We start from the raw sequence: 26,386 nt of genomic DNA, 5'->3' as shown, positions 1-26,386 counted from the left end.
CCACATGGCTTTTTAAAAAAATAGACTGTAGCTTATTGTGAGAGCTACATTTCAGACTATCTCCAAAAAAAATGTGTGTAAAACTTTCTAACAAAGCAGTTAGGAAGGAAACCCCCAAGGAACATTTTTTCACTCTTTTAACACATTTAACCACCCTACCGCTAAACCCGACCTTGGTTCGGGTTAAAAAAAATTACAATTATCGGGTTTATCGATCACTTACCTGGTCCCGCTGCGATCATCCAGCGTCGTGTTCCAGCGTCGATCTCCAGCGTCGGGTGCCTTCTCCGAGAAGAAAAAGCCGGCCGGCGGAGAAGAAGAAGCCGGCCGGCTTCTTCTCCGTCCGTAGCGTGTACGTGTCCCTCGGCGAGGACGTCGGCGCGTGTGCGGGAAATTCAAATTGAAACTCATTCAAACACATTTTGTATTGGATTGAATACAAACTCCTGTATCCAATCCAATACAAAATAATTCAAAATAAATACAAAGTATGTAATTGGTAAATTCAAACTCTCATTTTGTATTGGATTGGATACAAACTCCTGTATCCAATCCAATACAAAATAATAGAAAATATATTTATGTGGTTTTGTCTATAGGTATGTTACGTTGGACACTAGGGAAGTAATTTTTGTTTTTTACATGATTGTGTGTTTGTTTAACCTTTTTTATATTCATGATATCTACTAGACCCTTGTTCGGACATATTTCTGTAAGTTACAGGTCTACAATTAAAAAAAAAAAAATTCATGAAAAACAGTGTACCGCTTTTGGAACAGAAATCTAGACATCAGTGTAATGCCCAGGTGGTTAAAACACATCTTTAAATTTGAGCCAAAACAGTGGAACAATCTGAATATTACTTTTCATCAAACCAGCTAAGGCAAGTCTGATCAACATAGGGCAATGAACGTAATTTAATACAGCTTTTTCAGACTAGAGAGGATAGAATATCATGGAAGAACCTGGGTGATTCAGCAACACTAGAATAGATCTGGTCCACAATTGAAAACATTTGCCAAATATTACCACATGATCCTTTATGACATCCATTCCAGGTTTGCTGGATCATCCTGATTCTTCCATGGTAGTCTATTGTTTTTAGTCTTGAAAAGCTTTAACAACTCAGGTCCAATGAGCCAAAAACTGTACATGTGTACATTCAAACGTACTTGTTTAAAGGGAACAAACCTATTACTAAAAGCAAAAGTGGTATCAGACACAACCAGGTATTAGTCACTACATCATAATCAATATTTTGTACCTCCTTCAATTGGTATAAATGTTTGACTAAGAATTCTTTGTGGTTTCAAATAACTAAAAACTCTTCCTATTACGGTTGTATGTATGACTTGGAATTTTGCTAGTTATGCTCATTTGATACATTTGCCTTTGTAAACAGAATTTTCCCTGAACCTGTCCTGATAGTTCCATGAACTTGGTGGAAGTACCTTCTGGTGTACACGTACTCCTGTTTAGGTTACAGGCTTTACAACACTATAAAGTATAATAGTACAAACAGTACAAAAGTATAATAAAACAGATCATCAATTTTGATAGTTGTAAATGACTTAACCCACTAAACCTATTAGTGTTAGTAGAAATAAACCTGTGCAACCATCCATGTTCCATCGGAGGACACTGCCATCTTCCTTCTCTTCCAGAGATTATCTTCGGCCATCCTAATTGGCTATGCTAGAATAAAGTAACTCCGGTATTAATTCATCCCCAGAACACCGGATTACCGGATTTCCCTGGCAACCAAAGCTGATGTTGTGCATGCGCGCCTCAACATTGTCACCAGTAACCAGGAGTGATCAGACAGATTACTGCAGAAAGGGACATCGCCTGTACCTTTCTGCAATAATGCACGGTCAGATCACGCTTTTGTAAAAGTGGAAATTTAGTTCCAATTTAACACTGCTTCACTGAGATCTGTTTGCACCCTTTATATCACACACAACTAAAAATATTTTTTTACCATTTTATCTGATGACTAGATTTACCAAAGACCATCATCTCTAAATTGGTTGTCAAAAAGTATGAACTACAAAAGCTAAAAGAGCATATTAATTAAAGTGCCTGGAAGGTAATATTTCTATGTTTACGTATATACTATGTACTATTGTTTTATTTAGTAAATCCTGTTTCGGTGGCATTTATTAAGACTTAACCAACTGACATAGCTTTTCATGCTGTGTGGAAAATCACTAGCTCAGTTGAATATTATATCTTATGCCATCTAAAAATTTGAAACTATGATTCTTCTGCTTGGGAGCAAGATGAAATGATTGCCAAGCACTAAGTTTTAATCTATATTATTGAAAGTTGTATTGCTTTCATGCCCTCTCTGCTGTTTGTCCTTTATATTGGTTTCTATTATCTGTTTATTCTGACCTTGTTTTATACTAATGCCAATTATACACAAGAACAATTACCCATTAGCATTTATGGTTTTTCCAGGATTAGAGTTTATCTACATACTAGGTAAAATATAAATTACTGGATTTTTTATTCTAAATATTTGCACCTATTTTAAAATATGATTATTTTCTGACACATCAATGAAAGTCTATTGCAAGACAATCTGGAAAGCAATAGCTTATTTGTCTTTTTTTCTGCCTTTCATAAAAAAATAGCTTATTCATGACACAAGAATAACATAAAAGCATTTCATTTTTTGTTTAACTAAGGCATATGTTTTTAACATTAATAAATTATTTATTATGCAGATAATTATTATTATATATGCAGATAAATGAATATTAGGAAAATGTTTGAAGAAGTATGTTTTCTGACATCAAAAGCTTGCTTCTAGTCTTTATTCCCAGAATGTGTTTGTGCCCTGCAGAGCTGTATGAATAGACCTCTTCCACTAATAAAAGCCAGGATTGACAATATAAAATACAAATCGCTTCAGGGATGATTTACTCAAGCGTTACATGCAATGAAGTGAAGCCATGTTCAATGAACTGAAGTGATCCTGGGCCAGATTTAGTAAAATGTAAAGGAAGTTTATTGAACTTTATAACTTCATTCACTACACTTTATAATTAGGCAAATTGAGCCCTGTATCCCTGAGGACCCTAACTGACCATATTTTATTGCTGGCCATGCTAGCAATGCATTTTGTAGCCGTGTAGAATGTCAGTCAGTCCCATTAATCACTTATCTATCTTGCCTTGTCATAAATATAATGCAGGATGACCTTGTAAGCTTCCACTTCTCTGCTAATACAGGCCATTACAGGTGAGCTAGTGCATTGCTTTATTGATGCTAATGGCTGTCATAGTAATGCTACAGATCTCAGAGTCTCTAAAATGAGGGAAATTTATAGGATTGAGTGAACCTTTCAGTCCACTAATATCTAACCCCACCTCGAGATTAGAAATTGTAAAAAAGTAAGGTAAGTGTTCTTAACTCCGTTAAATGTGACAGCATAGGTGATAGCAATCTTGCAGAAAAGAAAACTAGATGTCAGCTTTTAGCCCTGCAGTTCAAAATCCCTGTTCAGCTCCGAGGACAAATACATCTTTGTCTTCTGAGATAACATTTAAAACATCACCAAGCCATAAAAAGTACATTTATATATATATATATATATATATATATATATATATATATATATACTGTCTATACACACACATATGCACAAGTTTTCTTGTACAAGTGCAGCTTGACCATCCCAACCATTGGCTAATTCCCCTCCATGCATCCATGGTTGTATGTGTTGCTGCTAGTGTTGATCAAATATCTCACTATTTGATTTGACGGCTATTCGATTAAATAGCCCGATATTGTTCGGGCGATCAAACGTCGAATTCTCTTATATTTTTTCAGGAAACCAGTAAGTAATTATGTACCCCTGTACTTATTGCCCATGGTTGGACATCTGGGAGTCACCTTGTTAAAGGGGGATTCAAGATTCTGGAATTTAGAGCGCCAAATTTGTTTTTCCTATGTTTTTCAGGTCGGGTCTATCCGAATTCGAACAGCCATATTCGGGTCGAATATAGGGACAACCTAAATTCGAACACCAATATTAGTTGCCGCTAGTTGCTTCTTTTTTTTTTTTACTGAAATAAATATCCAATAAATAAACTATCCAATAAAATTATACTGTTCTGTAATACTACCTTTAACTTTAAGGCATTTCCTAAAAACTGTTTTTTTAACGAATCTATGTTCTCCCTATTTCACTCTTGAAGCTGTATTAAAAGGACTGTACAATACATTTTGTCATTGTGCATGACCCTCATGGCATTGTCCATTTTCCCTTGCCTATGGGTCCTCAAAAATAGCCAGAATATACAAACAAGTACCTCCCCCTCCACATCTTTTCCATATACCTAAACAGAATTTGCTGCTACATTTAGGTTTACTGAATTATGCAAAATCTTAGTGAACAAAACCCAGATAGATTTACTCATCTTTATTGTGATATAGTAATTCAAAACTGATGACATGGTGGATCAGAGAAGCCAAATACAGCAACAACATTGGATTAGCCAAGGTGAAATGTCAATAAAATCGTCTGTTTGTTTATCTATAAATGCTAATCATTTTGGCGACCTTTACTTTTGGTTCAAAGATAAATAGTTCCGTTTACAACTTGTCCAATGAAGGTTCTGTACAAATCCTGCTCCTATATAAGTTTTGAAAAATATTTTTTAAAAATTACGCTATATACCTTACCTGCTTTCCTATTTATTTGCATCACTTTGAAAATTTAGGCTTTGTTATTACAAACTGTCAATGAAAAAGAATGCCAGGGAAAGTTTAGTTTTGGAATAATTGTAATTCAGAGGTATTTTCCACTGAAAAAACTGCTTGTAATATACATTGTCTATTTCTATTTTTATCCTTTTTTTGTTGGTGAGTTCTGTTGAGTTATTTAGGTTGCAATGTCATTATAAAATAGAAATTATTCTGCAGTTTTCTTTGTCTGCACAATAAAATATTCCAGTTTGTATTATTTCAACTTATTCTGCAATTGTAAGTTTTCATTTAAAATTTTTTTGCTCAAGAAATACATAATGTGCTTTATATTTGAGTTTAAACAACTTTTTTTACACATCAAAAGAGATTAATCCGTACATACAAAGATCAAGTTAAAAAAACAACAGTTCGAAATATGATATACTTTATAACCACAAAAAAACAACTTAATATTACATTGTAATTGACATAATATTTTGGTATGGCAGTACATTTCTACATAATCAATTCCAGGGTGGAAAGTAAATTTCCACGCTATGCAAAATTTCTGCAGACAGAGATTTTTAATTTCACCATGGGATAATTCAATGAAATTGCATCTATCTCCTTTAGTTATGGACTTTCCTACTGACTAAGATCAAGGCAGGAAAGTGAAATGCAATCTGCTTGGACTCCACTTACAATTCCTCTGGAACGAAAGCACATGCCAATTGAAGGATGCACCAAATGTGTTTAGTAAGTCTGCATATTTAGGAAGGTGGGGAAGCTTCCAGGAGACAACAGACCTGGAGGACTATTGACTTCAATGGTTGTTGCATAGTGCTGTCTGCCCAGCACCAGAATTATGTTAGTAAACAGGGAACTGTCAAAAGTCCAATAGGTTGATAATTGCCAAGTGTTAGAAATATGAGTTTATAGGGATTGGGTATGTTGATTTTTATTTTTTACTGGAAAGACACATTAACTAAAGAATTTTATTACAGTGTATATTTTGTGGTTAATTACTTTCTAACTCTTTGTGGTGATGGGTAAAGGGCAACCAATGTACATTCACCTGGGGGTTGTTATCTGGTCACCCTTGTATTGAAAGGATCTTCCAGATTACACCAAGTGCCCCCCAACAAACATCCTTTCAGGGAAACTGATTGTAGGGATGAAGCCCTGTACCACACTTTTTGAACCCCCAATGTTAAAAAGAGTCAGGGGGTTTAGTATTTCACAGATGGGAATATCACACACTTGTTTCTCCCTTTTTTCCTAACCACACAGGCTAAATGCCTTGACAAGGTCCTTAAAAGTTCTGAGTGAAATAAATTATTATTATATAAATAATTAGACAAAGAAACCCAAAAAGCAATCAACTTCACAGAAAACATTAGTTAAGGAAGAAAGGGGAAAAAAGAAAGAACTAATAAGGACTAATTAGGGTAAATGAAAGGCTAATAGGGTTAAATAGGAACAAATTTTATTTTGTCATCTCTCAATTGTATCTAAACATTTGTTAAACATTGGGCCAGATGTCTGTGTGCTTACAGGTGCAGATTTTATAGCTGTTCTTTTTATGCTGGAACTTTCACTCTCATTTTGACAGATAGGAGCTGCTGCCAAGTGCAGGTGTAAACTACTTTTACATCTCTGAGGCTTAAGTGAAGTTTTAGATGACGTACTGTAGTGAGAATAGAAAGTACTTGGATAAAAAAAAAAAAATTAACACCACATCCAGCTTTAAGGCATTCCACAAAAATGTTATTTAAAGAACACACTAACAAAATGTTTCATACCTAAGTTATAGACAAAAAGAAGTTGTACATTTCAAGCCATAATACTTTATATCACAAAATGTAAAAGAAAGGGAAAAGGAAAACACAGCAAATATATATATTTTTTTCTTGACAACTTGAAAGTGTTTTCTCATCCAAAAAAAAAAAACTCTTTCTGTGTCAACACTGTCACTAAAACACAGCATCCACACATGTCTACATGAATCAAAGAAGTATTCAAGATCAATCAAGTGTATTATACAAAAAGACCTATATATGTATTTATATATATATATATATATATATATATATGTATATATATATATATATATATATTACAGTGACACATTACAAATTAATATGTTACTAGCAATTAGCCATTCAAAATTAGAAAGCTCAGCATCAATACAATGCCAGCCTAATAGAAGCAAATTGTAAGGGCTACAGAAATTATTGTGAGACTTATTCAGCAACACTGATGCAAATCATTATTTTGCATCCTGTGTAGGTTTTCTTGCTTTTATATGTCACAACTGCCAGCAGTTCCACAAAACAACCGAACATAGGCTCAAAATAAATGTAAGTAATAACTTAACAATTCCTCTCAGTGGGGAGGATGCCAGCCAATCAAATCCTATAACTTTTTATTTTATATACTAAAATAAACTATCTTACTGTCACATTACCAACCGCAGTGGCGTTGTAGTTAGTTATGCTGGAGCCAGCAGACAGATTGGCCCTATACCCTATAGGAGGAAGATGGCAGCTATCTCAGTCCCATTAGATGTTTTAATCAGACCCAAGAATCAAGAGCCCTACAAACGTATGAATATGCTGTATAAACCCTATACATTATTTCCTAAAAGTCAATATGTAAATGCATAAATGTTTTATCTTTAAAAGCATAAAAGCAAATATTGACTGTAACATTTAACCTGCACTGATTTTCTTGCTCGTATAGTAGCAAATCTAAACACAGCGAAGGAGTAGCTCATGTGAGGCTTCACATCATGTGGCCTGAATGCAGAAAGATGGGTAACCCAACGACTCAATTTGTATAATAAACTGTGGACCTTTCAAGGCGTTTTTTAATCTCTCGGCATGCTGAGCCCCATCCTCTCTTAAAGGGCCTTGCCTACATAAATACATGTTTAACAGCATAAGGGCATATATAGACTGAAAGTTAACCCTACATAACTCACAAATTAGAACACAGATTTATGTGTGACTACAAGACCATGGAGATTCTTTACACAAAGCATAATGATAGCAATATTTACATAAGGTGAAAACATGTAAACGTATTTCATTATGAAGACCATTAGGGGGATAACGTACCAGGAAGCATTTGTTTTCACCGTTTTTGAGCATCAAAATTCCCTCTATGTGGAGATATCTGCAGATAAATTCTTTTTGCAGTGAGGCACCTAGGACAAGAGCCATGGCACCATACATACATGCTACCCATAGCAAAATCTCACCCCATCAATGCCCCTAAATTATTAAAGCTCACCAAAACCGGAGAAGACAGACTAACTTTGGCGATACAACAAACCTGCAATTGATTCCGTTCCAGGTTTGAAATCAAGCAGGCTTTTCCATGATAGTCTATGTTCTCCAGTCCCAAACAGCTGTAACAAATCAGGCCCAATGGCACTTATTTATTAAAGCTCTCCAAGGCTGGGGAAGATAAACTTTTATCAGTGAACTGGATGATCCTGCAAACCTGGAATGAATCTGGTCCAGGATTGAAAACATCCGCTAACAAATAGCAAATTACTTTTATGTAATCCATTCCATGTTTGCTGAATCACCCGGTTTTACTGATTCAAATGTATCTTCCCTAGCCTTGGAGAGCTTTAATAAATCAGGCCCAATGAGTCCACTTCCACTTTAGCATGCACTGACAGACTGTGTCATACATCCCAAGGTTTAAATCACCTATTACAGCAATGAATACTGACGTCCATGGGATACACACAATTATCATCAAAATACTATTGACGGGGCTACAGAACTTATTGCAGAGCCATATAATTGGCAATGTAGGCAAGGTAATTGCCTAGGGCCTTCTGGGAGCGAGTCTACAAACCATATTTTAAACACAGCAGCAAAGGCTCTATTATATGAAAATTATAGACAGCAAAGCTGCAAAGCACCAATTCTGCAGTTCATAGACGATTTTATATAGCACATGTTATATAACAAAGGATTGCTGGCACTGTCACATATATCCCGACGGCATCAAACTTTTCTGATTGGCTGCGCAAATTGTGACATGTTGAACTGCAGGAGAAGGACTTCAGAACACAGCTGGAATGTGAGGTTACACAAACAAAGCTGTGAAAGACAATACACGGAATGACAGGCTGGAAATTTAAAAAGAGGAGTGGGCAGAATGGGTGGTGATAGGGAGCAGAGTGCAAACAATCACAGCAGGACACAATGGAGAATTTATCAGAGGAATCAAGGAATACAGCATTTGCTGTTGAGCAAGGGCAGGTATAGTGTGTATAGTAACAATTAAATAAAAGAGATCAACAAAGGTAATGTTAAATCACAAGGTAAAGTAAGCATACAAATGTAGGAAATATTTGTAAAACTAATGATGGCCAAAGATCCAGAACCTGGAAGAGGACTGGATATAGATGCCAGCGACTAAGAAAGGAAAAGTGAGTTTAGTAAAAAAAGAATTGTGAGCAGGCAGGTTTGTTTTAATGCAGAAGAGAGATCATGTTCCCTTCTATAATAAAGAATTGGCCTGGTTTATTTATTTTTTTTTAATTTTAGAATTTAAATTCTGTCATTTAGTAAATATTCTTTGGCATGCATATGTTTATCAGCTACACGTCCATTTTTTTTTATAAATGTTTTCCAGGAAAATGTTCTGGACAATATTTAATTTTTTTATTTTGATTTATTAACATAAGTACCCCTTGAACCTATTAAAGTACTACCTGATTTACGCCTACCACTGACTGGGAAACAGATATTGCAGAGATGCTTCTTCTTCATTTCCAAACATATACTAAGAAAAATGCATGGCAACTCTTTCTGCCCTTTTCTGAAAATGCTAGTTGTGTTACTGTCTTCTAAAATCACATTCTCAGTCACTGACCCGGAACAAGCATATAAATAAGGAATACTACCTTTTCCTTAACATATATCTGCTTCTTGTTCCAGGTCAATGACCTCTCAGATATGGAAGTGGTCCTTCTTTTTTCACATATAGATAAATCCTTTTGGGAAAGAGAAGGTGCAGCATTACCAGGGGAAAGAGGAGGAAAGCCCTGCAACCTGTTCAATTTGTAACTGTTCAGGAACTACTGTAACTACAAATATTACTGAGCTGAATTCACAGAATTACAACATTATTATTATAATCAAATTGTGTTCATGATGGACACTGTCAGGGGACTTTCAGCAAAGTAATTTTAAAGCTTCAACTACCTTAAATAATCACTAAAGGATTATAAAGACAGAGAAACGTGGAGAGAAAATTATAATCTTCCACAGTGGCAGATTAAATCTTCCTTAGGACCAGAATAGTGATAAAGCTAAATGCCCCCCCCCCCCCCCACATCCTTTCCTCACCTAATCACTCACTGAAACATTTTAAGTCTTTAATATGCACTGCAGACCACTTTTCAGCTTACATTTTCATTAAAAAACAGAAAGCTCCTCAGGTGTATTCATATTTACAGCAAGTTTAATACCTAAAGTGTAGTTCTGTGCAATAAATGAGCATCTTTCTGAGATTATTGCGGAGTACAGTCACTTCATTTTCAACATGTCATTGTCAAACTTACACCCTGGAGCTTCAAGGGTGAATAGCTGTCACATAAATGCAGAGTAGAATATGTTGAAGGACATGAAGGACATGTCCCAGTTCCTCATACAAAAAAATAAAAATAAAGCTAAGATTGACCAAACTTTTCTCCTTACATGATATCTAACTTCATTTACATTTGTATCTCTTGGTTACTGAAAAAGGTAATGCCAATCAGTGAACTGTGTCTTTGTTCCACTGTAAACCATGCAATTTTCTAAGATGTATGAGAATGCAAATTAAACAAATTTTAGAGCAAAACAAGTTTTCTCCATGATCAACTGCTCTTCCTTTCTAGGGACTAGGAGTCAGGAATAGAGGAATAATGGAGAAGTTTATGTGTTTATCAGATAGGCTTTTATAAATTGATGCAAGGCATTTCATATGGGGATTGATCATTAGGGATGAGCGAGCGAGTTTTTGAAACTCGATCTCGCGGCGAATTCGGCCATTCTCACTCACTGAAATTGTAAGCGAGCTGCAGGAATAATTGCAGCTCTGAGAATCAACTGCGATCCCGAGGCACTAGAGGTTAATTAACCGTGGCCGTGGCCGCATTCTTTGAGCACAGTGTTAATTAACCTCTATTGCTGGGGATCTTCCCAATAAATGCAGCCGCGGCTGCATTCATTGTGAACAGTGTGTGATCCCTGGCACTAAAGGGTAATTACCTCTAGTGCTGGGGCTCTTCTCAATAAATGCAGCCACGGCTGCATTCATTGAGAGCAGTGTGCGATCCCCGGGGCACTAGAGGTTTTGAAGCTTTCCTTAGCCAATCAGGAAGCACTAGAGGTTTTGAAAAGGGATACTTGTCCCCATTTACCCTCTAGTGCCAGGGATCGCAAACAGGATTCCCAGAGCTGCAAGAATGATTGTATACCCGGTTGTCTACCCTTTTTTGTAAAGTTATAATTCTGAGTTTAGGCACGCTTTAAGAATTTTGTTTTTAGTTTTTGATAGAATTAAAAAATGCTGGAACCCCTATCGAGTTTTACAGCAATCTGGGGCTCCATTAAGGAATTTTCCCCTTGTTTACGGTTCTTAAGATGACTTCCAACCAGAGAGGAAATAAAGAAAAATCTGGAATATGGAAAAACAAAAATAAAAAGTTGATATAGGTTTGGGAATTTCCCTTTTTAATGTAAAAAGATTTTATTACTATGTTGCTGTTGTCTTGGTAAAAAACACTTTTTGCTGGACAGGACAAATAAAATGGCTGAAGATCAAAACAAAGAAGAGAAAAAGATGGCTGCACCAGCAATGGTACAAAGCCAGGTCAGTATAGAAGTTCTGCTTTAGGGACATTATTTGTGATCTATATTGTGCTGTATATGAACTATAAATCACTTTTTCTCTTTAGTACTTTTAATATTAAGAGAGTGAAAAGTAAGAAGTTTAGTGTGGTAGAACACTATATCTACATACTAGTTTCAGGTAATAGAGGTAAATTAAAGGAAACATTTGGGATATGTGGCACGTGGCTTTTCCAATGGGCCCATGCATGTATTGTATTAAGTTGTCATCACTTGTTCCCCCTATGTGGGAGATATATTGTACATTGTCTGGGAATGGAGTGTGTTTTTTTGGGGGGGTTGGGGGGGTAAGGATCAGTTTGCTTAAAATTATTCTTATTTAACCTTTTTAGGTCTATTTAAAGAGTAACTGTACTGTACAGGGAGATTTGAATTTAGTCAGCTCTGCAACAGCCTCCAATCTGAACACTGAACTCCACATCTGTAAAAATGCCGAAAAAAAAAAAAGGCCCCAAACCAATGTGCTTATGTCAGAATTTCCTCCCAGTTTCGTTGTTTTAATAGCTGCAAACAGAAGACTTAGGGTGTAAGCCCCATGGTCTTCAGGTGAAGTCTTTTAAGCCATTATAGTTGTACACATTCAGACAGCAGGTGACTGAGGAACAACACTACTAAATGCTTCTCTGAAGCTTAGTGTGTTGATTTGATGTTTATTAGTGTTATCAAAGCTGTGAACCTGTACCATACATTTACATATTCTTCAAAACAAGCCCTCTTTTATTTTTGCCTCTATAAACATAGGGAAAGGACTCAAAAGTCAGAGGTTCAACATTATCTGAACTGTTTTTCTACAAAGAAATGAAAATGGCAGTCTTTATGTTTTCTCATGGCAAGTTTCCTTTAAGGTATGTAGACCCAAATATAGGAAAGTGTTACATTGTTACCCTAAAGGGGTACATAGTGAGCACATCAACTTTAAAATAAAATGGGACACAATTGGCAGAAAAAAAGAGTGTTTATGCTTAAAAAAGAAAAAAGCATGTTCAGCAATACCAGACCTAAAGCTGATTTTATGTATGCAGCAAACAGTGGACTGTATCATTACAACAAAGATAGAAAAATTCTAACATTTAAGAGCAACAATTCTTAATGAAGCATACCTTTAGATGTATGAGCCACAAAATAAAATAAACCGCTGTCATTGTGAAGAAATGCATAGAACAGAACACTACATGGCTGTAGCTCTTTCTGCAAAGCATGCTGGAGCTGTTAAACTACTTTTATTTACAATGTTCAATAAAACAAGCACATTCCTACACAATCAAGTTTACTCAACACTGCTGCTCTTAGTCTCCCTCCAGCATCCTTTCCACTGTCATAGAAAGCTCATTGTATATTGGTCCAACTAGAAAGAACATTAATTTTTCAGCCTGGCCAGGTTCAACTGATGTCCCATTGGAAGGGGCTGGGGATAATAAAATGTAGGTAGCAGAATGTAGGAGAGAGGGTTCCTGATGCAGAAGACTCACTTCCCCTCATGCTCAGGACACTCTTAAGAACATTATTTGTAATTTGGTAAAACTTTAGACATAAAAATTTAACATTTATATAGAGATGAACAATGCAAACTATTAAAAAACTTCGTCAAGTTGTTAGGAGATTCTTATCTGGCAAGCGATCCAGTGTTGTGCGCCATGGCATTATCAAACGTTGTTTATTCAGTTCAACAATGTAACTAGCAGCAGCAATGAGAACAAAAAAATAGCAGCAGCCTTTTCTTCCCTTTAGCTGTGCAGGCTGAGAATAATTTTTCAGCATCCCCAGCACATACTCTGAGGCTTTGCACAGCTGAAGGGGATTTTAGAGGTAGATACGTTCCTGACTCAATCCTGTCAGCGGCTGCTGGGGCTTTATAGTCTCTCTGATCCCAGTCCCTAGTGCCTGTTGTAGCATTAAGCTGGGTTGACTTGCTGCTGGTGTGTGAATTTATCTAATTTACTGTTACTGACAATGGGAATGTATGCTGTCTAGGCTGACCTTTTGCCTGTGGCCCTGGCTTTTGTTTTGTCCTTCAATATTTTGTTTGGTGGACTGATTAGCTGTATATAAACTCTGGCTCTGTATTCTGCAATGGTCTCTGTTGGAATCTTGGTACTATATCATCTCTAAGCTCCAAGTTCTCCGTCAGTCCTTCCCCAGACACCATCCCTTGCCTACAGAAGTCCTGGGGGCAACTATGTGCTGGGGCGGCACAACTAGCCTCCCGAGGCTGAGCGGGTATTTGCTTTAGGCGATAAGTGTGGTGTTTGGTTGTGGGACTGGTGTCTGGCGAGCACTGTTGCTGGACCTTACACAAGTATGTGTACATCTGGTTGAAATACTAAAAACACAGGGAGTCAGGCCAGAGAACCGCAATGTAAAAAAAATTGAATATGAAAAAAAGGAATATATGCAGAATGTGTTATATCGAAACATAAAAAGAGCTAGTGTGCTGTATTCAGCATACAGACTTTTGTACAATGTTTGGTAAATTTTATATAACTGACAATTAACCTTGGGAGATGAGGATGCTTTGTAGTTGCTGTAATCATGCGAGGGGACATCATTTTGTTATAGGCACTGTAATTATGAGAATGCCAATGTCAAAGATTCATGTGGATAGAAAATATTGTTTTTTCTTCTCTGCTGACAAAATCACTTTTCCAATATATAATAAAGCAACAATTCTATTCTATGAAATTAGATTTAAGGGTCTTTAACAGGGATCTTTGAGATCACTTGTTACTGAGTACCGATTATTGTTAAGTGTCACTTGTTGTGAAGTAATGCACACTTAGCAATGCACAATACCTATCAACAACTTTCCATTTACCGAGAAGGGACAATTGGTTGTGATTCACACTGCAAGCTCTCTAGTCTGCTGCTGGGGAAAATGCACAAACATCTGCATATCATTACTGTTGACAAGGCTTCTGATATTCCCTTCCTGCTACATAATGAGTAATGGAACTTGTTGGAAGCTTTTTAATTTTAAACAATGTTGTGCAAGGGCATACAGCACATACATGAAATTAATAAGGTGCACGCGTAATGATTAATGGGATACTTAAAATGTTATTATAATAGCTACTGCCCCATGTCGAAGTGAAAGCAAGATTTTCAGTCTGCTCCAAAAGATTTGCCATGCCATTAGTACTTATAAGGACAGAGAATCCTTTTGTACACATTAGTACCAGCTCCCTGCTGTGATTCTTTGATGCTGGAAAGCAGGTGATAGGCTTCTAATTGGTAAGTAAACAAACCAGGAAGTCTAATAGCAGCAACTAAATGCATGCATTTTTACCTTGTATAGCATTGGCTCTAAACATGATATTACCTGATCATGAATATTGCCTGATACCAACACTAATGCAAAGTGAAATGTGTTTTTACACAGATTACATTACTATGGGACAAAGAATTCCAGACTGCAATTTCACTTAAGTGGTTGTAACAGGTAAGAGGAAAATAAAGTACATCTAATTGTGTGAAGAGCAAATAAATGAGTTGTTACTGTGTCAGCTAACTGTTAATACACACAGAAATGTATAAAAAGAGCAATATCAATACAAAAATTATACAAAATGCACAAAAATAAAACTGACATTCTTGGGTACTCTCCAACATGAAAACGGGGCAAGAAATTTAGCAGGTTCCCCACTCCATTTTCAGCATGTTATGGAGTAAATCAATTGACATGGTGTAGGTACTCCAGGAAGAATCCTAATCCTAAAATCTAAGTATTATTTTCCCAGTAATTGAGGCAAAGATGGTTCTGGTGTTGTTCATTATCTCCTTAGCAGGCGGACAAATTAAAGGGAAACAGAAGCGTACATTTATATGCAATTTAGGAAAGGGATATAAACAGTTTATAAAGTAATGTATCTAGTGAAAGGGGTTGTTTATTCACTCACTGTGTAAATTAAGCAGAATCTGTGAATTAGGTTATGGGTTGTTAATAAACCACTGGGAGTTGTGGAAATGATGATAATCAAATCTATTTGGCTTGATTTATTAAAGCTTTCCAAGGCTGGAGATAATACACTTTCATCAGTGAACCAGAGTGATCCAGCAAACCTGGAGAGGACTTATTCAAAGTAATTTGCTACCAAATGTTTTGAATCCTGGACCAGGTTTGCTGGATCACCCAGCTTAACTGATTAAATGGTGTACTGTCCAGCCTTTTAAAGCTTTAATAAATCAGGCCCATGAGAAAATTGCTATTGGGCAAACAATCAAATGTATCTAAAAGAAATGATCTAGAGATGAGTAAACACACTTAGGGGTCTCTATGTAAAGAAGTGAATCTGACATTCACTAAATCATTCCGTGGTGGATAATCAGTTACTGCTAATAAAACACATAGACGTGGAAGATTCTACACCAGGGACTTTTTAGTCAATGTCACACTCACTGACTTATAAACAGACCCCTTAGAGGTATACCACAAAATATTAGGTCTGTTTAAAGGTCTCACATATATAAAGAGCTCTTTCATCATCTATGAAAGAGAAGTAAGCACTAATATGATGCGATGCTTATTTAAACATAAAAAATAAATTTTGAGATTTTTAGACTCTACTCTAAATAATAAAGGACATTAAAAACAGAGCATAAAAGTTTGTACAGGAGAGCAGACAAAGGCATGTGAAAACATAATCTTTATAACTACTAGGAGTAAATGACTAAAACAATAGCAGAAAATCGACTTTTTTTCCTTATAATCCATTTTTTGTTTTCCCTAAAATCACATTGTATTGATTCTGCAAAAAAAGAATAAAACCAAAGCCTTGTTTCAAATGCAATAATTGAATTCACATTTAAGCCAATTTTTAACATCTAGACTGAACTATGTTGCTTAGTTTCTTAGAACTGCTAGACATAATTTTAATGTGTGTGTTTTTTTTCACAAAGTTGTTTCTGTAGGAAAATAAACATGAATTTAGTGTAAAACCACTTGCAATTACAGCTGTAAAATGGATTATCTTAAGTTTACAAAAGCTGCACAGTTGGTAATAAAATATATTTTCTTCTGAATCTCTTTTGTAATTCCAGTACTGGAGTTTCAACTAGTATCCATTGCATGCAAAATGTCTTTATTTAGCATTTTTTTCTACAGGATTATGCCTTGTTGAATGAAATACAAAATAATTTGCATGTGTCAGTTTAAATTCACTAAGTATTGCTAGCTAATGGATGTGCCATGCTTCAGTCAGACTCTTTTCAATGAATTATTTGTTTTGAAATACAATGTCAGTAATTCCCTCATTTATTTAAACACTTAAAGGGCAGCATTTTTTATCTTTAATGCTCTTTTATAGCTTTTCCACAATAGTTTGTCCTGTACATTCCTTAAAGACAATACTCCAGGGCATGCAGTGATTTCACTGCAGCGCTGTTCCCTGACCAGTTGCTATAATTGCACTGCTATGAACAGATGAAAAAAGTCACTGCTAATAACACTCATATCAAGCAGAAAAAAAACATATATGCAATGATGTGCTCTGTGCCTAAATGCCCCCGCTGCCCTCTTTAATCTTTTGTAATGATAATACGGGGGTATATCTCAGAAGTAAAAAGGGGAAAAAGGATAAAAAAAAATTTAACAGGGGTAGGAGGAGTAATTTTAAAGACAATAAAAAACTATGTTTGGCTTTCAAAAAAATGAAATAAATAGATAACGTAATAGATAATATATACCTATACCTAGTGGTATAGCATATACCTAGTGGTAACAGAAATGGTCAGGTAGGGGTTTGATAGTAAGGTGGTTGGAGAAAAAAATACATCAAATATAACACACATTGCAATATAATAAAACAATCACTTTGAAAATGTATATACTTTAAGAATTGTAAGGCCCCTTTTTACGCCAACCACATCATGGGGTGCGACATCAATTTACGCCCCTTTTTGAATGACATTACAAGGTCAGACATATCTGTCCTGCAATGAATCAAATCACACCACAATGTACAGTGTAGTTATTCTGCTGCAAAAATGCAGGAAAATTTTTTTGTGTGTTGCTGCCCATTTACTTTGAATAGGCTACTTACTTAGCACACCACTCAACACAAAAATATTATGCATTCTGGTAACACCTCTCTTCATAATAAATTGTATAAGAGCTATACAGTGACGTATGGCTTCAGTTAAGTACTGGATTTGAGCTCCATCTTGTCTTATCTATCCATTTTCGACCTGATGATGATTTCATATCTATGGAGCAAGCAGATGCCCACCAGCTGTCCACCTTAGGAGGAAACGGCAATTGTATAGGTTGAGTCAAAAGGGACAGTAAATGTCTGAGATTTTGTTGTAAGGTTATTTGAGTTCAAATAGTATTTTGAGCTCACAAAAGCTCTCCACGCTAGCCAGTAGTCCTTAAGGTGAGGTGGCTTATTACAAGACAGTGTTACCTTGGGCTGGACAGTCAGCCACCAACAGGCCCGGAGTTGTTTTACTTTTTTGCTTTATATTGTGTTTCCCCTTTACACTTCTTTTACACTTTTTCACTTCCTTTTCTAGGTAGGGTAAATAGGTTTTTACTTCCTATACTTGAACTTTGTACTCATTGATCCCTGTTGGAAAACCTGTTGGAAGTACACCCATGGTAACAGAAATGTTGGCAAAAATGTTCCTGTTCATTTACTAAACATTAGGTATTGAAACAACAATACTGTAGCTGCTGATACATGCAGAAACATTATTAATAGGAATAGTCATATTATTATTACTCATGGTATTATCACAACCAAAAAAGTAATGGAAAATCCAATCCAAATTTTAAAGCTGTCAATGTAGCTATATGTGAAGTAAAATCTTCACAGGGAGCATCTGTTATGTGACCGTAGACTGGGAAGGATTTTTCTTTACTTTGAAGTAATATTACTGTTTTCCCAATGGTATGTCTCCAGGATGTTAAGTGAAAAAAAATCCCCCAGCAGAGAGGACAAAGACAGAAAAATGTCAGGAATCATACTATTCTTTAACCTATTCACAACTAAAAACAAAAATTGGCTTTAGATATACTTTACGTTACTTGTATATTTTTATGGTTATGCTACATATTTTACATTTGCTGTCTTAAGGGTACATATATGTAAAGAGGTGGTTATACAATTATGTAGTTGAATTTGTTTTTTTCTTGTTTCATATATTTCATACTTTTGTTAACCTTTGTAGCAGCAGCTTTTCGACAATGAGAGATATTTTGGGCTTCTTCTCTACTTAAATACTTTCTATGTCCTGTCACTGTAATATTTTACATGTCTGCAGCCTGCTAACAGCTACCTCCTTTTTGTTAGCTGGCTGAAGACATCTCGTTCCCGCCACACTCTTCCGAAGTCTTAAAGAGAACTTAAAAATCAGGAATCCCAGGGGTATTCTCTCGTGTTCCTTCCCCTTACAATATCCTTTAAAGGTCATTCTTGGTGTGTTTACTAAGGGCATTTATACCTTAATCCAGGTCTCTAAAACAAGAAATTTATGGTTGAACTTTCTCAACATACCTTCAAGTACTGAGAAAGTACCCACTTCCCTTGAAATTACTTTTCAAGCATTCCAAATAACCCCAAGTATCCCAAACTCCAGGAATTGGAATTCAGATATAAAATACCCAGAGGGACACTAAACCATACATTTACCCCAATTGGACTGAAAATTAATCAACGTAACAAGGTCCTATTTTATTACATCATAGGATGGAATCTAGCCAGCCTTGAAATATTTTCTAAGCTACCAAGACCTCTACTTTCTTTTTTATTACAACTATTATAAAGTAACATAAGTTTCAATAACCCTCGAGGAAGCTAATATGCGAAACGCGTCGGTATGAGACTTTGACTTATAATTATTTGATCAAGACTGAATGGTCTTGTTAATTGGGCTTCATGATGTAGGGATGTAAGAAGCCCAACAAACATTGTTTATGAAACATAGGGTGCTTTTTGTGATTGTAACCGCCATTTTGCAATGATTTTACGTTCTAAACACTTCTGAATACTTACAAAAAAGAAGTTTTTGTTTTAACAGTACTAGCTTGCCACTTTCTGTTCTACCTACATTTAATATAATATACCTGACTTGGCAACAACAAATGTGATTAGCTAGAGAACCCCCTTTTGGAACACATTCCTATTTCACATTACAAGGTTTAAAACAAGCCAACCCCAACCTTTCTAGCTGTATGTACTGTGAAGAACTTAATCCTCAAGAACTACATATAAAACTCTAAAATCAGGTTAAAGTCTAACAGCTCAAAAACATCTGGAGCTTGTTTTCAGGCTTTATAATGCTGCATACTTGTGTTGTGAACTTTGAAAACAAAAATTCTCCCTAAAGCCTATAGAAACAGAATAGTGTGGGGACATGGTTTAAACTTTTGCAGATTTCACAGCTTGTTCAGAATATAACGTTGTGTGGAGATGCAGAACTTCCTGATCAAAGAAGAAATCCTACACCACCACTTATTTTCTCCTAATGACAATATGTGATTGGTAATACTACTCCCCTTTGGTTCATGGCTTTCTAGTTTTACAATCTTTGTTTTACACCTGTGTAATTTAACTGTTGAATGCTTCCCTATTCCTGTGTACCACAAGCCTTTTCCTTCGCCCTTTCCTTTATGTTTGCATACTACTTCTCTGTATATTCCAAGTTAAAATGTGTGTTTATTAGGCATTACACATTCATTTACCTAAATTACCTAAAATATTGATACTCCCAACTCTCATCATATGTGTTAAGCTGGTGAAAAACATAACAATCTTAGTATGCAATCTAGACTGAACGCGTAAACTGAATGGTACAGAAATTAAATATTGTATAAACAACGCTGATCAATCTACAAATGCAATCAACAGTAGTTCATCAGCAGTTCAGCAGCCATCAGCTTTATGACCCATTACATTTTCCGTACAGACCAATAGATAATAGCTGGCTATCCATATCACTTCCTGGCATTTTCTTTTATAATAATTCTAGGGCATACACCCCCACTCTCATATAGTATGAAAACTTGTCCTGGGTTAACTGCATTCATTAGGTCTCAGTAGATCTTGCACAGCAGTCAGCTGAACCTGTAAAAAGTGCACTAATTACCGAGGTCCATGCAATTAATTGGGTTATTACAACTACAAGCACAATTATGACAATAAAAGCAGTGATAAATTACATACTCTGACATGCCTTTTTGTAACTGTCAAAGACAATAAACTCCACTGGAAGCAGCCTTCATATGACCCCAGGCACAAGGAATTCTGCTTCGCTTCAATAAGAGTAATATAAATGCCCTATAAGTGGTATGCAGCCCAGAGGAATCACATAAAGACTATGTACAGCCAAGGTTATTCACCTTGTCTAAACCAGGTAAAAAAAGACTTTTCTGAATTCCAATAAATTAAAGGCTATTTAGCTGTTTAGGACGTGTTCTGTAAATCTAAATTATTCAAATTTTCTTGAGAGTAGAATCATTTTCTTTCTGCTCTGCCATACTGGCACAATAGATCAAACATTTCTGAAACCTATAAAAAACATATAAATAAAAATAATAGGATCAAATCTAATCATCTGCATAACTGTTACCCCTAAAGTATGAAGAGTCTCCTTAACTTAATATATATATATATATATATTGTGACAATGTGTCCCAAAAAAGGTCAGGGAAAGTGTAATAAAGGCTCCAGGGAATAAGTATGTCAATATGTTGGATAGGTCTTTAGGAAGGAACCAGTTGCTTTAGGGCCCTGGAGCCAGCTAAGGGAGTGGAAGGGTGGGGTTCTCTGATTGGCCCAACCAAAATCAGAGTTTAGGTTATATGCACCTGCACTTAGGTGAAAAAAGAGGGGGATTTGATCAGCAAGAGGCTGAAGGAATTTCATTAGCAGGAGGCTGAGAGAGAGCCAGAGTGGATTCCAGGCAGAGAAAGGGCCAGAGAGGATTCCAGGCTGAGGGAGAGCCAGAGTGGATTCCAGGCTGAGAGAGAGCCAAAGTGTTCCAAGCTGAAAGAGAACCAGAGGGTTCCAGGAAAGCCAGCGGCCAAACAGTACTACAAAACTGTGAGTGGAACAGTACTGATATAGTATATGTGTTAGTAAGAGAGAGTACCTAAGTGAGGTAGCCAGATGCCCAGCCGGGTACTGTTTATTGTTTTGTTGTAAAGTGCTGGGGAGTGTGCTGTAACACTTACCTAAACAAATAAAAACTGCTGTATTTTTGGACTTTTGGAGTCTGCTGCCTCTAATCTGCCCTGTAAGCATGCCGTTACCATGAGCGAACCCCCAGTATTGGACCATAAGACGCAGGGACTTTTCCCCCCCACTTCTGGGGGGAAAAAAGTGCGTCTTATGGTCCGAAAAATACGGTATATATATATATATATATATATAAATATATATATATATATATATATATAGTAGAACTCTTGATAATGACTTCATAATCAATGTAACTTTTCTAAAGAATAAAAACAAAAAACTTAATAATTCCAGTGTTACATCAGCATTACACATTAATTCTGGATAGTCAACAACAACAGCAATTGTCTCAAAACAGTTCCAAAAATCATGTATTAGTGTATTGACCATCTGTATAATAAAAATTAAATTTGACCCTAAGGTAAAATGCCCACCCCTAGCAAACACAAGCCAACCACCAAACCACTTGTGAATATTTACATTTTTTTGTGAACTTGGCAAGCAAGGAAAACCTAAATTGTGAGAGCTGTGGACATCATCCCAACTTGGCAAGAGAAACTAAAGCAACTGGCAAAAGCAATGCCTATCTATTTCAGCAAGGACCTTGCCTTTACCTTCTGCAATTAAGGACCTGCCTAGCTGCAGTTTTTCATTTCAAATGGTTATTTCTGTCTGTTAGTTAGTCTGTTCTCCAAAAATATAGCAGTGAGCATTTTCATTGGCTGGTGGTAGCCAGAGAGAAGTTCCAGTTTTGACAACTACCAGCCAATGAAAATGTATCATTTTCAATACATTTACTCTCTGTTGTTCACCGGCAAGGGGCAGCAGTGATCTAGCAGGACTGTACACACTGTCCTTGATAAGGAAAAAGGAAAGCATCCAACATCTCTTCAAGATCCAAGATCACCTAAACAGTCTAGAGGCATGTTCAAGCAACACCAATCTAGAGCTTTAAAATTTTGTAAACCTACATGATTAGGGTAAATTTAAAACACCAAAAATTTCTTTTACACACATTTTAGTTACGTATACCACAGTGAATTATAATAATTATCTATCTCAATAAAAAGTATAATGATTTAGGTATATTGTTATTTTAGCCTAAATACCTTTCATTACACATTACAATAGTTTTATCATATAAAATATAAAATCTAGTATACCAATATCAACAGTTTAACTAAACTATATTATATACCAAAGCTTTAAATTGCTCAAAACTGTGACAATTGTATGAGATACCAACTTTTTTGGGATAATTAGCAGAGCAGATATCCTTTATTCTGCAATCCCTAAATTGATAACTGAACATATAAATGACAGTACAAAAGATCGAGATGAGGGCAGTCTATGTTTATTGTAGATTGTACCCATTAAAACTGACATTTTTGCAGATAAATACAGATTGTTAAATATAAAATAGCCTGGAATACCACACCAAAAATAATAAAAAAATACTTTTCTTTTTTTGCACAATATATAAAAACATTAGAAAAATTTACCAAAACCCCAACTTTAAAACAAATGACTGAAAATAAATAGGTAGCATACTTCTAAGATAATGATACTAGGACATTAAGATACTAGGATAAACGTGACTGTACATTTACAGGTAATCACCGAGTTAAGGACATCCGACATACAGATGTCTCCTAAATACGAACGGGGCTTCCCTGCTTGCTCGTGTGCAGGACAGAGGCTGGAGGGGGTGGTTTGCATGACTTGCAGAAGAAATCTTTTGCTAAACACAGCTGATGTTGTGGGTGATCTTAAGAGTGGAGCTGATCTGTAACATTTTGTAACTTTTTAATGACCAAGACAAACTCTGCAGCTGTTTCTTTTTGCATATCAAAGCACAGCTTGCTTCAGAAGTTAATGAATATCTAGGCTCCATAAAGTTTTTTTTTTTTTTTTTGCTTTGTTTGTGATTAGCTTACAGTAAGGATTTTATAAAGTAACTGACACCATGCTGCCTAATAATATGTTGAGACAAACATCTGTCCTAATTGCATTTATTAAAATAATGTACCTGTTCTGACTTACATACAAATTCAACTTACAGTACAGAACAAACTTACAGTCCCTGTCTCATATGTAACCCAGGGACTACCTGTATGTACATAAACGGTACATATTTGTATAGAGACCATATTACTGGTATGTTATTTGTACCTCAGAAAACACAAACATCTTGGAAGAAATACATCTACACTACACTGTAGCTCCAGGATTTTCTATTTTAAAATTCGATGTTGCATTATTTTTTAGCCTTTTTATTAATACTAATGTCAACTATAGTGTATTATTCCCTATCATTGGGGATTGTGTTTTTTAACTCTCAGTGTGACCAGAGTTTCTGCCTGCAGTACTTAGGGAGGACATCTAAGATGTCCTCCCTAAGTACTATAAGCCTATAAGCCTATTTTTTTTTTTAATTGACCTATTAAAAATTATTAATTGGCCCTAGCAGCATCTAGCCAGTTATTACAAGTTCCTACTCTTCTATTATTTGGCTACAATCTGTTCTTGATGTCTTCATCCATTGTATTTTCAGCAGTATTTTTGTCAGTATTCTTTGCCGAAGTCCACAACATCTCACTCCTAAACCACTGGTTCACCAGGTTTCACTTTGTCTCGTCTATGCTCTGAGATTCCAGCACAATATAATTTCCAGTTTCTTTCTCACAATGGGCCTGATTTATTAAAGCTTTCCAAGGTATGAAGAGGATACACTTTCATCAGTGAAGCCAGGTAATCGAGCAAACCTGGAATGGATCTGGCCCAGGATTTAAAACATTTGCTAACAAATAGCAAATTACTTTGACAAAATTAGTTACAGGTTTGCTGGATCACCCAACATTCCTGATGCAAGTTTATCCTCTCAAGCCTTTTTGAGCTTAATAAATCAGGCCCAATGTCAAAAGCCAGCTTCTGCCCCATTTCTTATCTTAAAGTTCGTTATTATTTGCTTCCCCTTTCCTAGCTAAAATCACCTGGTCTACCTATTCTACCCACTCCACCTTCTGTTTTCCTACAATCCTACTGTCCACTGTTTTCTTACAATCTCATCTGCTGAAGCATGTAAGAGATCCAGGGCCAACACCACTTGGAAGAGCTAACTTCAGGACACTAATGATCTTCTTGTCTAAAGGATTGCCAGGAATCTGATCAGCACAGTAAAAGTAGTTACTGGACACCAATGTAATGTGCATTTTTCCCACTGGCCCCCAATGGATTGGTTTTATCAAGAAAAATTATTATAAGTGTTCCTATGTGGTGGAAAAAGTTGAGAAAGGCGTATCTATAGAAATATATGTTTGCATAGTTTGAATTTTTTGTCAGTTTCCCAGCACAAATGTGTTATAGTGCAGATATATTCTATTTAAACACATATTTACAAGCAATATGACGTTTCCCTTCCTTATTTGAAACCAGTACAGAAATGTTTGTTGGTATTGATGAAAGAGAATACCACCTAATGCTTGGGGAATTTTAAAGACTTACATTACAAAAAAGAGTGTTCTACATTTATTACAACATCTAACAAATGTGTTGGAATGTTTCCAAAGAAAGATATAGTATTTAGCTGTAAAAGGGGTTATCTTACAAATTTATAAAATCCACTTAAGCTAAACTAAAGAACATCATCTGGGAGTAAATAAGTAAAATACAATATATTATATAAGTTAACAACTTCTTAAACATGACAACAACCTTAATGTTTTTTTTAACTGTTTAATTTATAATGATCAGCAAACAGCTCTTTTAGAACTGCATTTTTTATTGTTTATCCCTTCCTTCTCACAGCTTACAATAGATAAAAATGTATGAAAATCATATTTACAGTATATATAGATTTACACTTGTATTAAACTAGATTTACAGTTGAAAGAAAAATAATAGATACAACTCTTTACAAATGGCTCTATCAATCTACAAGACATTGATATCATTACAGCATTACTATTCTCTCTGGAAAAAATAAATACCTCCTGTTCGTGTGACAATGAAATACACACTTGTAAATTCTCTTAGCCTACCTGTTTTAGGGTCAACAGAGAAATATGGTTGTCCTTGGAGAATGCTGTAAACAACTCTGGCACTGTTTCCATATGTTGGGTCATCCCCATCTGTTGCTGTCACCTGAATAACAGAAGTACCTGCAAAGTAAGAGAATTGAACTGGTAAATACATATTTAAAATGTTTTCCATGTGTAACTTTTTCTGCCAATTACATGTTATGTGATGTAACAGCACATGTTTACTAAAACTACACAGACTCAGATGTGGCACTCATGATGTCACTTCTACCCATAACAGCCATGGAAACAGCCATTCTAGTAGGTGTGGTGAGGGTAATGCAGGTTGGCTTAGACAGTAGGTGGTCATAGAGGTTCCCGTATTTAAAGCTGATTTGTCACCCAGATCACCCTAACCAAATGCTATGCTGTCTCCCTGGCATTAGGGTTCTGCATTTGGTTTACCGGGTATGACTGGGAAGGCATGACTGTTTTGGTCTATGTTGGGACCAATGGAGGATCCTTAACAATTATTTTGGGAACAAGGCTACAAATACAAAAGTAAGGACCC

General features: G+C 35.9%; 1 protein-coding gene across 1 annotated transcript in view; it reads right to left on the bottom strand.

The window, feature by feature from the left end:
* CDH18 (cadherin 18) overlaps nt 1-26,386 on the bottom strand; it is a 327,191-nt gene that overhangs the window by 112,026 nt on the left and 188,779 nt on the right. The window contains exon 4 of the mRNA XM_072411849.1: nt 25,837-25,956. Within this exon, the coding sequence (XP_072267950.1) occupies nt 25,837-25,956 (120 nt within the window). The remainder of the gene's footprint in view (nt 1-25,836; nt 25,957-26,386) is intronic.

Source organism: Pyxicephalus adspersus, chromosome 5 (genome assembly GCF_032062135.1).
Source record: "Pyxicephalus adspersus chromosome 5, UCB_Pads_2.0, whole genome shotgun sequence".
Taxonomy (NCBI): Eukaryota; Metazoa; Chordata; class Amphibia; order Anura; family Pyxicephalidae; genus Pyxicephalus; species Pyxicephalus adspersus.
Note: the sequence above shows the minus strand (reverse complement) of the source record. Positions and strands in the feature narration are given on the sequence as shown.